At 34.5% G+C, this 12,064-nt stretch overlaps 1 protein-coding gene across 3 annotated transcripts in view; it reads right to left on the minus strand.

The window, feature by feature from the left end:
* Window positions 1-12,064, minus strand: part of Dmd (dystrophin) — a 1,999,854-nt gene that overhangs the window by 318,513 nt on the left and 1,669,277 nt on the right. For all 3 annotated transcript variants that reach the window (XM_090326714.1, XM_090326711.1, XM_090326710.1), the window contains one exon: window positions 10,539-10,685. In XM_090326714.1, coding sequence (XP_090182840.1) covers window positions 10,539-10,685 — 147 coding nt within the window. The remainder of the gene's footprint in view (window positions 1-10,538; window positions 10,686-12,064) is intronic.

The raw sequence follows: 12,064 nt of genomic DNA on the forward strand, positions 1-12,064 counted from the left end.
AATAAGAGGAACTATTGTCCTAGCCACTCAAAATTGTATCAGAGGATGGTAGAATTGCTTGGTTCATTCTTCAGGCAGATGTCACAGCCAGACTGCCTGGATTCAAATTGTAGTTCATGCATGTCTCAGCTACATTACCTTAGACAAGTCATCTAACCTATTTGGCTTCTTCTTTTTCTCATCTCCAAAATGAAGATAAGAATAGTCTACCTCATAGAGTTATTGTGATACTTAAAAGTACCAATATACTTTAAAGTGTTCAAGATAGTGAACAGCCTGAACTTTAGTGCCACGTAACTGCTTATGTTATTATACTCACAAAAATAAATTCCTCTCAGATTCATATTGTGAAAACACAATGACCAAATAAACTATGTGGTGTATGCCCTTTTTACTCTCTCTTTCTAAAAAATCATGTCCCTTCTTACATGTATCAAAACTCAATCATAATGAACAATGAGTTCTTTTTCATAAAAGGATTTATATTTCTGTACCTATCTATAATTCTTTGTCAAATACAAGTAGTGCTACAGGTTATATTTCTCATGTAAAAATCACTTTCTAGTTTATTACATTTCTCCTTTTCAATTAATTATACCTATTTTATTCAATGAATTAATGCATTAAGTGATTGGAGAATTTATTTCATAGTACCAACTATTTTTTACAACGTTGTAGAATTTATTTAAAACAAAACAAACAAATCTGAAGATAAACCACAGCAGTTTGAAATTCACTCAGTAGTATTTATCAAAAATAGCACTTGTGAATTTTGTAAGCTTCTATACAGTCCTAATAGAACTGTCTTTAACATGCAGCTTTTCATATGGCGTGAAAGGGACCTCTTTCTACTTTCTGGAGGAATGTGGACTGAAGGAGGAGAGGGGGCGTCTTGCTGGTGGAAACGTGAGAACAGCAGCTCTTTGAATGTTGGGCATGACGTAGCCTGGGAACTGTGAGCAACTGCTGGCTGAGTGTTTCTCATGCAGCATAACCCAGAGGGACAGTGGGAAAAGACAAGAGGAAAACAACCAGGGCAAACAAAGAAGAAAGGATGGGTGGAGTCAAACCTCAGGGCAGAAGGGGTCAAGACTGGAGAAAGGACACTTATAAGAATAAAGCAATGGGAAACTGAAATAAGGAAACACAATAAACAAGAGTATAAAGGCAATTTTCAGTATTCAAAACCATATTTCCAGGAAGGAATTTAAGATACCAAGAAAATAAATTAAGTACAAGAATAAAGAAATATTTTTGCTATGTAAATGCACTTAACAGAGACAAATTCCATGTTGAAATAATAATAAAACATTTATATCATTATTTTAATAACTAGCTTCAGAATGAGCCCAAATAATTCTTGATTGAAACAAACTAGAAATTAAGTAGCATATATGAAGATCAAGCAATCAAGTAACCTAAGTAATACTTCATAATGATTTGAGTTCACAACAAAAAAGTGTGAAAAAAATAACATGCCTTTGATTTTCTTAAATGCTTACTTCTTTGATTACTAATGGTTTCATTCTTGGCTTTTATGGCATGTAATTTCTTTTTTTGTCATCTTCCCTACATCATCCACCCCCCATCCTCGCTCCCCCCAGAGTCCTACACTTCTGGAGGCCTTCTTTGTTAAAACTAGAGAATATCTAAAAACTAGAGAATAGACCTTGTTTGGGGATGAAGAGGACAGATGTAGGAGAATCTAGGCTATGTTACGTTCAAGGTTACCTGGGCAATCTCAGCATCACTTTTCTTAAATGAAGCACAAATAATGGTTAAACAATATTGGAAACTAAATGTTTGCAGTCTTGACAATGCACTTTAACATCAGTGTATTCCAAGGGCTGTCACTATATTGTGCATTTAGATTCATAGCCATTCTATTGTATTCTTTAAAGGGACTTGTTCACGTCCTTAAAAGAAAAAAAAACACTGGAGGTTAAGCACAAATGATTGCTTTCCTCACTGAAAAGTTGTTTTCCTATAACTTAATTGTCCTTTTATCACAGGTCATTCTATTCCTAATACCAACAAATCCATCAGTGACCTAATCTTTTAAAAAATCAACCCAATACACTAGGTACCAAAGTCAGATACAGTAACAACAGGGGATAAATCCAGCATTTTGGTAGTTAATTGGAGATGAGTCTCATGGGATTTCTAACTTAACTGGCTTCAAACTTTGATCCTCAGATCTCAGCTTTCTGAGTGTCTAAGATTACAGATGTGAGCCACTAGCACCTAGCAATCTTAGTATTTAAATCCTTCTTAATATGCCAAAGATGGGAGGGGATTTACATTATACAAGTACTACTTGGTATTTTTAACTGGGAAGAAGTTACCAGGGCAGAAAAATTTGTTTTAGCAACACAACTACTTTCCTAACATAAAAACAGTATCGGTATATGGGTAAAAATAATTCATATTCAAGCTACAGACAATGCTTGCTGTTGAAATCTATTTTTATTTCTCTGTAAACCTCTGTGATCTATAGCATGAAAAGGAATTTCCATCAGAAATCACCATATAACAGCATCTCCTAGCCCAGCAGAAATTCAGATTCATAAGCCTCATCCAATACCAATTGAATTTTTAATGGTATTTTAACAACCTGTGTAGGTGATACTCAGTCATGCTAGGGTTTGAAAATTATATTCTAGACTCAAGTTTCCTTTCTACTTTTAAAAATTGATCTTCTACAACATTGAAAAGTGTATATTAGGTGATTGTTTATCCATTATTCTTTCCTGAGTCTGGCTGCATGTTAACTGATAAAAGCAAAGGAGCCATACCAACAAGAGGCAGAGATGGAAAACTTTTTTTTGGTTGGTTGTGAGACTTGAACTCTGGGCCTGGGCGTTGTCCCTGAGCTCTTCACTTCAAGGCTACCGCCCCACCCCTTGAGCCACAGTGCCACTTCTGGTTTTCTGGTGGTTAATTGGAGAATGTCAGGGACTTTAGTGCCTGGGCTGGCTTTGAACCATGATCCTCATATCTCACATATCTATGCCTCCTGAGTAGATAAGATTACAGGCCTGAGCCACTGTACAGATCAATGAAATGGCAAACTTTTATGCTGCTTCAAGTTCCCCTTTGGATTGTTGTGGATCCAAGGGAGGAGTCAGTGCTTTGCAACAAAAGCATTCTATAAGTTCCTATTATATCATTTCAACCCAAATAACTGTTTCTTTTTGTTTACTTTATGCTTTTTTTCTACCAGTCCTGAGCTTGAGCACGGTCCTTGGACTTTCTCAAGCCTCAGCACCACTTCTGGCTTTTTTCTATGTATGTGGTAACAAGGAATTGTACCTGGGTCTTCATGCATGCTAGGCAAATACTCTTATCAGTAGGCTAAACTCCCGGTCCTTCTTTATACTTTTTACGTGTATCTACTAGAATACCAGGTACCAGTGACTAATGTCTGTAATCCTAGCTACTCAGGAGATGAGATCTGGGGACTGTATTTCAAAGCCAGCCTGAGTAGGACAGTCTTTTATCTACAATTAGTCAGTAAAATGTTAAAAGTTGAGCAGTGCTCAAGTTGCAGAGTACTAGCTTTGCACACAAAAGCTCAGGGATATTGCGCAAGTCTTGAATTCAAGATCCAGGACTGGTACAAAAATAAGATAGAGCCAGGAGTTTGGCCTAGTGGTAGAGTTCTTGCCTAGCATGCACAAAGATCCAGGTTCAATTCCTCGGTACCACATACATAGAAAAAAATCTGGAAGTGGTGCTGTGGCTCAAGTGGTAGAGTGCTAGCCTTGAGAAATTCCAAGGACAGGCCCTGAGCTCAAGCCCAGGACTGGCAAAAAAAAGGATAGAATAAATTAACTTAAAGCTTATATCCATATCCTGAATCTGGGGCTGAAGTGCTTACTTTGACTCTTTCTGTGGCATAGTAAGCTGCATCTACTCATCTCTTGGAATATTGTTCTGATTGCCTAGACCTCACATGTAGAACCCCTAGAGTAAGGCATCTGACCTATAACTAGTTATAGTAACAGACTTAATTCATTCACTTTGTAAAGAAAATTTTGAATAATCATAAAATAAGCTTATTTGAAATGTGATGTAAAAATCAATGTTAATAAGATCTTTAAAAAATAAAATAAAACACAAAAAATAAAATAAGCTTGAATAATCATAAAAAGTGGTGAATAAAACATATTGTGACATTATTTAACCAAATACATAAAATATTAGCACTTGAATAAGTAATAAATATTACTTTTTTATTTTATGTTTTGAAAACTGAAGTGTAAATTACTACCCTTCTCAACTGAACTAGCTATAATATAGGGCTCATTAGCCATATGTACTTAATATACTGGACAATGTGCTATAACACATAGTAAATATAAATCCACAGCAGTAATCATGTTAGTGGGAATCTAACAGATGTTTTACTTCATTCCTTTACCCCTCTCTTTCTGGCTTAAGGAAAGTGAAGTGCTTGGGTCTCTTTGTTTCCATAGTACCATCCTGTTCCTCAGAAACAGAGCTTTCTTCATGTCACTACACCTAAGTAGAGCTTACATTCACTAAATAGAGTTCAAATTCCTCAATGTGTTTGAGACTAGAAGTCATGTGTCTTAGACTTCCAGACAAGTACTTAATATGCTCACCAGATTGGCAGCATCAGCCTGACTTGGGAATTTGTTAGAAATGCAGAATGTCAGGTTCTACCTCAGTCCTAGTCAATCGGAAGCTCTGAGGACTGGGTTAAAGAAAAATCTGTGTTTTATAATCCTTCCAATTGATCATGACATTAAGTTTTGAGAACCACTGAGAGAATATAATCATCTCAGACCAGTTCTGTGCTCTATTCACAAGCAGAATTATTTTAGGTCTTGTTAATAAAATCAAAGAAGGAGTTCTCGAGGAACACATCAGTACAGCATTCCTTAGCAAAAGTGAAGTACAGGATAAGGATATTTTCTTCTTATCTTCAGGTAGTAATAGGCTCATATTACTTCTTATATTTTTACGATCTTTAAATATTATACAAAGGAAATGCCATTTAACAAAGCAGCACAAGAATACAATGCATCTTCATAACTGCTGCCCTACCCTTTAAATATTCTGACCCATCCCTTGCAATCTATACCTTCCCTCACTTTTGCTAAACTTGTAGGATACCCTTTGAATGTTTATTGTGCCCGAACTCCTTATCTTCATGTGATTTTTAAGGGCAGATAGTACAGCTCACTTAGACTCCTTGCCTAGATCGACTCCATAATGTAAAGCAAGTCGTATAGAATCATTAGCTAAAAAAGAGAAGCGTGTGAGGAAAATGCTCAAAGTTTTCCAACATATTTAAAGGACCAGAGTCTATACTTATTTTGATTTGTACACACACACACACATATCTTTATATCTGTCTATCTGTCTATCTATCTACCTATCTGCTATCTATCTACCTATCGAGACCAGCTTAGAAAATCTACTGCATTAAAGTAAAAAAAGATAAACTTCTTTTAATTTTTTAATTCAACAACTCAAATACTTTATAGTTTCTTTTAAAAATGAAGACAGAAACATTCTTATTGGCATGAAAATTATAATATGATGTATTCTCACAAATCTTGGTAATATGATTGTATGGATTAAATTTCAGATCAGAAATTATTGATAAAATTGTAATCCAGAGATCTGTAAAGGTATTGCCTACAGTTTAACTATATATACATATATATGAATATATATATAGTTTCACTGTATATCTATCGATCTAGCAATTGATATCTATCTATCTATCTATCTATCTATCTATCTATCTATCTATCTGTCTAATCCATGTGTTTGTTTATAACATGAAGAAATAAGAGTGCATATCATTATGGAAGTAATAGAATAATACCTATATATCACTATTTTTTGTTCCCAGTTCTGGGTCTTCAACTCAGAGCCTACGCACTGTCCCTGAGCTTCTTTTTCTCAGGGATAATGCTCTACCACTTTGAGCCCGAGCTCAATTTCTGGAGATTTTAGGATGGTAGTGGAGATAAGAGTCTCACAGACTTTGCTTCCTGGGCTAGCTTCAAACTGCCATCCTCAGATTTCAGCCTCCTAAGAAGCTAGGGTTATAGGCATGAGCCATCATAGCCTCTATGAAAAGGGATAATGTCCTTGGAGCAACACATATGAGTTACTATATACATTTAGTATCTCATAGATGCCAAACCAGAGCTGCTTGAAAGACAAAGGAAAGAATGAGCAAAGAATATGACCATTTAGATCTCTGTAACAAAGTTACTGCTGTGAATTGCAGAAGGAAAATAATGATGTTTACATGACTTCAGAAGTATCTTGGGAAACCTTTAAAAATGTACATAATTCATGATGCAGTTCTTTAGCATATTTAAATAATTTAGTACCTAGAAATTTTATTCCATTCTTTCAAGTGTTCACATTCCATATGTCCATGTTAAGAAAATATAGATACCTTATTTCAAATTGTATTTTCAGATTTTACTGTGATCTGGGTGTACAGTGGTGAGTATAATGGAATGATAGACTTCTCCTTTGTATGCTTCTAGGTAGATTAGAACATGACCATACAACTGAATGGGTTTTTATTGCCTCAAAATTCAAAAGGCTTCTTTTAAATTTTGATATTCATTTCTACTTGATCAAATATTAGCCTTAGTTTTGATTTAAGAGTGAATTCACTTACTGATTTGAATACAATTGCTTAGTTCTAAAGGCAATGAGGAATTTTATGCTTTAAAGTTTTATATTTGAATTCAAGTATGCTTTTTTTTAAGGTTACACCTGACTGGGCTCATTAACCCACTGGTTTGTTAAGGGAAGATTTTGAAGTTAATATACCTGAGAAACATTAAAAAAAGGAGGGCAAGTAGGAAAAAAATGATATACTTCATATTTCTGTTGCTTTAAAGTAGGACTTTAAGTATGAACTTAACAGGAATTTGAGAAGAAATCAAATGGGCCATTTAGAAGACTGGAGTCTGATCTTGAATGATACAATATATGTGACTGAGATTGCATCCCTTAATGCTAAGTCTCTGTTTCCTTATTTGAAAAAAATGAATAATCATATGCAAATTAAATGAGAAACTATATGAGAATTTGTTGTAATTACAAAGAATGATGGTTTCCTATACATAAACATAGTGTCAAATGATCCAGTAACATCTGGAACAATGAATGAGCTTTAATTCCCACAGAGTTTCAAACATGTAAACCAATGTCTCTCGTCCCTGTATTTGTGGATTGATAATAAACTTGGAGCTCTCTGTACAGTTCATTAAATTTCTATATACAGGCCATTTGTGATTGAGTCTTACTAAATTACTGAAGGTCACATCTGCTTACAGAATTTTCACTGATCTTACATACAGTTAAAATATCAACATGAATTCCTTTTAAAAATTTCTTTCAAAATTAATGTATGATTAAACAAATTCAGGAATATTCTGACACTAAGAAAGACTGATATCTTATGACAATATTCCTTCTATTACAGTACTTTGTCATTTGTATATGCCCATTCTTCTTTCCTCCATTTGTGTGGACCTCAAACTTTTAAGATGTTTTTGCTTTACTTACATTTATATATGGCTTTCTACTATATTGATTTGATTTCTTAATATTTCTTTGCCTTGGCAGAAGTTAGTATGCACTTGTACTTGGGTTTGAACATGATTTTAGCTAACTGACATAACACTGCAAATGACTAAGAGCTTTATTTTTGCACAAATATGCTGCCACAATGATGGTGGTCTCCGGTGTTTCACAATATAAACTAGATAATGCTTTAGTCTTACACAGATTCTTCTAAAAGGAAAATATTCTCAACAGGGCAATAAGTTGTTCTTCAACTAATTGGCTAACGTTGTCTAATGTAAACCTCATTTCTCTGTTTTGTTTTCTTTTATAATAAGGAGTCAAATTTACAGTATAACAATGCTTAGATTTATGTAGCAGAATGGCCAGAATTATAGTCAAAGGAAAAGTATGGAACTGATATTTATTCCAACCACAACATTGTATATATCAGATTTCTGGTGAATATAATTTTAAAACATATCTATAACGTGATGTCCCAAAATAGAAACATGTGAGTTTGCTACAAAAAGCATATGTACCACAAACTAACTGGACTGTTTAATATGAGAAGGCTGTGTCTATGTAAGCTTTATATAAAAGATTTAAATTTAGAATTACAGAAGGAGAAACATTAAATCTAAACTCCATGTCTGTATTATGAAGAGACAAAGCATCTTCTTTGGTTCTACACTAAAGTTGGTTATATTTGTATCTCTATCACATATCTAGATACAGAATCACTGAATCAAATTAAGGACGATTACCTTGGTTAACTGATTTTGCCAAGTTAAAGAAATAAATGCTGTGTTTAAGGTTGAAGTTAAGCCTCCTCATTTTCACTCCAGTGCTCTTTTTTTTAAAATATAATACTATCTCCTTAATGTACTTTCTTTTTTTGAATATTTCATGGAAGTTTTTTTATTATTTCTTAGTCAAGTTGTCACAACATTATAACCACTTTTCCTTAATGTACTTTCTTACACTTTTATCATAGTCCTTATTTATTTTAAGATGAGATAAAAATTAAGCTGTTTATATTTTCTCAGCATTTATATCCAAATAAACAGCACAATTAGTATGCATCACATAGCATTTGACTTTTTAACTGTTTATCTGTCATACTTCTGGGCCTCATTTGTGTATTAACATGTAGTTATCTCAAATCTTGTACCACATTTGGAAAGCAAATGTGGCAACAGGCTTTCAAAGAGGATTTTAAAATATATTTCAAAGATGCTTAATGGGACAAATGTGACCATTGACTTTCTTGGAGATACATAATTTTCCTTATTTATATTTAAAATGAAAAAACATACAAAAGATGGAATTGATATCATTTTAAAAAGTATTCAACTGTCCTGAGAGTTTGGCCTAATGGTAGAGTGCTTGCCTAGCATGTACGAAGACCCGGGTTCAATTCCTTGGTACCACATACATAGAAAAAGCTGAAAATGGTGCTACAATTCAAGTGGTAGAGCTTTAGCCTTGAGAAAGCCCAAGGACAGCACTAAGGCCCTGAATTCACGCCCCAGGTCTAGCAAAACAGAAAGTATTCAACCACTATCGAGCCAACAGAAATAGAAAGGCATAAAGTCCCTTAAACTATATTGCTTTGCTTTAGTCAATGCCACTTAGAACAATCTATCATACAAATATTCCAAGACTATCCATCACAATAAGAATTAAATTATATGAGTTCTCAGGAGGTCTTGAATTTAGAACTCAATTTTTTATTAAAGATCTGGCAATCCTTTAACAGGACTTTCAATCATACTCTTAAATGAACTGTCGAAATAATCTGGTTTATCATTATTTTTTCTTATTACAACTTAGAAAGTAAGTTTGTTTTATTTTTACCAGTCCTGGGCTTGAGCTCTGGGTCTGAGCACTGTCCTTGGACTTTCTCAAGGCTAGAGCTTTACCAATTGAGCCTTGGCATCACTTCTGGCTTTTTTCTATGTATGTGGTACTGAGGAATCAAACCCAGGTCTTTGTGCATGCTAGGCAAGCACTCTGCCACTAGGCTAAACTCTCAGCCCAGAAAGCAAGTGTTTTTAAACCTGGTTTTCTCTCTGTCCTCAGAAGCAAACTATCTCCATTCAATAAATTTGGAAAGGAGAACATGATTCTCTAATTTTATGGATAAGCTAGCTTTATGGGTTGTGGGAAAAACATAGTACTCTTGTAGAAAGAACATATAGAAAGACATTCACTACTATACTCTTTACTGAGTTTGGCCTAGTACTATACGAAGAGCTCTACATAAATTAGCTCATTCAACATTAAAATAACTGTGTTGGAACTAAAGGAACTAAAAAGAAAGGCTAAGGTGGCTTGAACATCACCCAACTAGTAAAATAGATTCTAAACAATAGCAACATCAGGATCTAGAATTTGCTGAGTGATATTGTAGCAGGTTCTGTTCCAATCAATTTAAAGTGATTGTAATTTATTTATATTAATAGTAAACTGTAGTTTATAAAATGTTAAGCTCCCAGTTGTTTTCATATGAGAGTTAAATAGCCCAAATTCCCATAGCTATTAAGTGTGACTTTGGATAAATTTATAATCCTTGTATTTATTAGGCAAACCCATACAAGCTTACATATATAGATTTATAATAGGCAGCCTCCTGAGTAGCTAGGATTACAGGCGTGAGCCACAGGCGCACAGCTTTTTAGCTGTTTTTTTTATATATTTTTTTATTGTAATTAATAGAAGGGTTACATGATATTTGCCAGATAGATGGTGCATTAATTCCCATACATTGATAGCTGTTTTTGAAATACATACTAGTTTGAAAATATTTACACAGAAAATTACTAACAATGCAGAATATCCTGGTCTTACAAACACATTATTGTGAATAATAAAGAAATTGCTATTAGCATTCCTTATGAAGAAGCTTAATTTACATGTTAGTTTATTGTACTAAACACTAACAATGCTCAGAATGTGCCTACCTGCAGAAGCTTCCATCTGGTGTTCAAGTCTTCCAGAGTGCTGAGGTTATATGGTGAGAGCTGAATGCCCAGGGTGGTGAGGTGGCGAGCGCGATCATTAATGTGACTTACATTCTCTTTAAGAGGTGCAATTTCTCCCCGTAGTGCCTAAGAGCAAATTTGAAAAATGAAAATATTTAAAGCAAAAATATAGATATTTAGAAATTATAAGGTGTCTTACCCTATTTGGGATGCACAGTCAGTGATGTTTGTTCTATGATATGATCTGAATAGTAGTTTTCCCTGAAATTCAAATGTTAAAATCCTAAGAAATAATAAAACAAATTATAACCCTGCCAATAATACTATTAGAAGGTGGAGCTTTTTGAAAAGTAATTTTGGAGATTGATGCCCTTATAAAGGAAACCTCACAGTCCTTGCTAGTCCCTTAAATCATTCCCGGAACCAGAGAAAATGTCTGAAGAACGGGCCCTCATCAGACATCAAATCTACAAAGTACTTGGTTTTAGATTTTCTAACCTCCAGAATGGTAAGAAATAAATTTCAGTTGCTTACAAACTACACTGGATATTGTATTTTTGATATGCAGCCAAAAATGGTAAAGACACTCTTTGGTGGCAGTATTTCAATAATGAACATCTATTTATACTCTTAATTTTACTGTTATTATTAAGATGCTCTACGGAGTGGTTATCATTTCTTTCTTTTTTTTTGCCACTCTCGGGGATTGAACTCAGGAGCTGAGCGCTGACTTTGGGCTTTCTCAAGGCTAGAGCTCTACCACTTGAGCAACAGCACCATTTCTGCTTTTGATCTAGGTATGTGGTACTTAGGAATTGAACCTGGGTCTTCATGCATGCTAGGCAAGCACTCTACCATTAGCCTAAACTCCCAGCCCAGTGAGTCCTTCTTTTATCTCCTCAGCCTGACTTCTTCTAGTGCTCATTTCTTCCAACCTTTAAAGTCTTTTGTGATTATGTGGTTCCACCTAGATAATTCATCTTACTCTCTCTATTTTGTTTTTGTTTTTTGCTAGTGCAGAGATTGAGTTCAGGGCCTGAGCACTGGCCTTGGGCTTTCTCAAGGCTAGAGCTCTACCTCTTGAGCCACAGCACCATTTCTAGCTATTTTTTCTATGTATGTGGTACTGAAGTATCAAACCCGGGTTGTCATGTATAAACTCCTGGCCAGTGGTTTCCATTTCTTAAATCAGGTAATGAGCACATTTCTGTTTCTGGACAATGTCACCCTTTTCTTTGCTTTCCCCCAGTTTTCACCTCCTATTCCTGCCCACAAGTGACATGGACATTTTCCACAGAGTGTATACTAAAATGAATATTTATTAATGAATAAATGATGACTAATATTTTATTGAATTCTTCCTAGGTATTCAAGGATGTTATAGACTCAGTCTACCCAAGAACAAATTTTATTCCTATACAATAACCTTATTAAGCTGTATCCAAAGAATTATCATAATACATTTGAGAAAATAAACTTGCAGATATTAAATATTGCCAAGGTCC

Source organism: Megascapheus bottae, chromosome X (genome assembly GCF_031878675.1).
Source record: "Megascapheus bottae isolate mThoBot1 chromosome X, mThoBot2.hap1, whole genome shotgun sequence".
Lineage (NCBI taxonomy): Eukaryota > Metazoa > Chordata > Mammalia > Rodentia > Geomyidae > Megascapheus > Megascapheus bottae.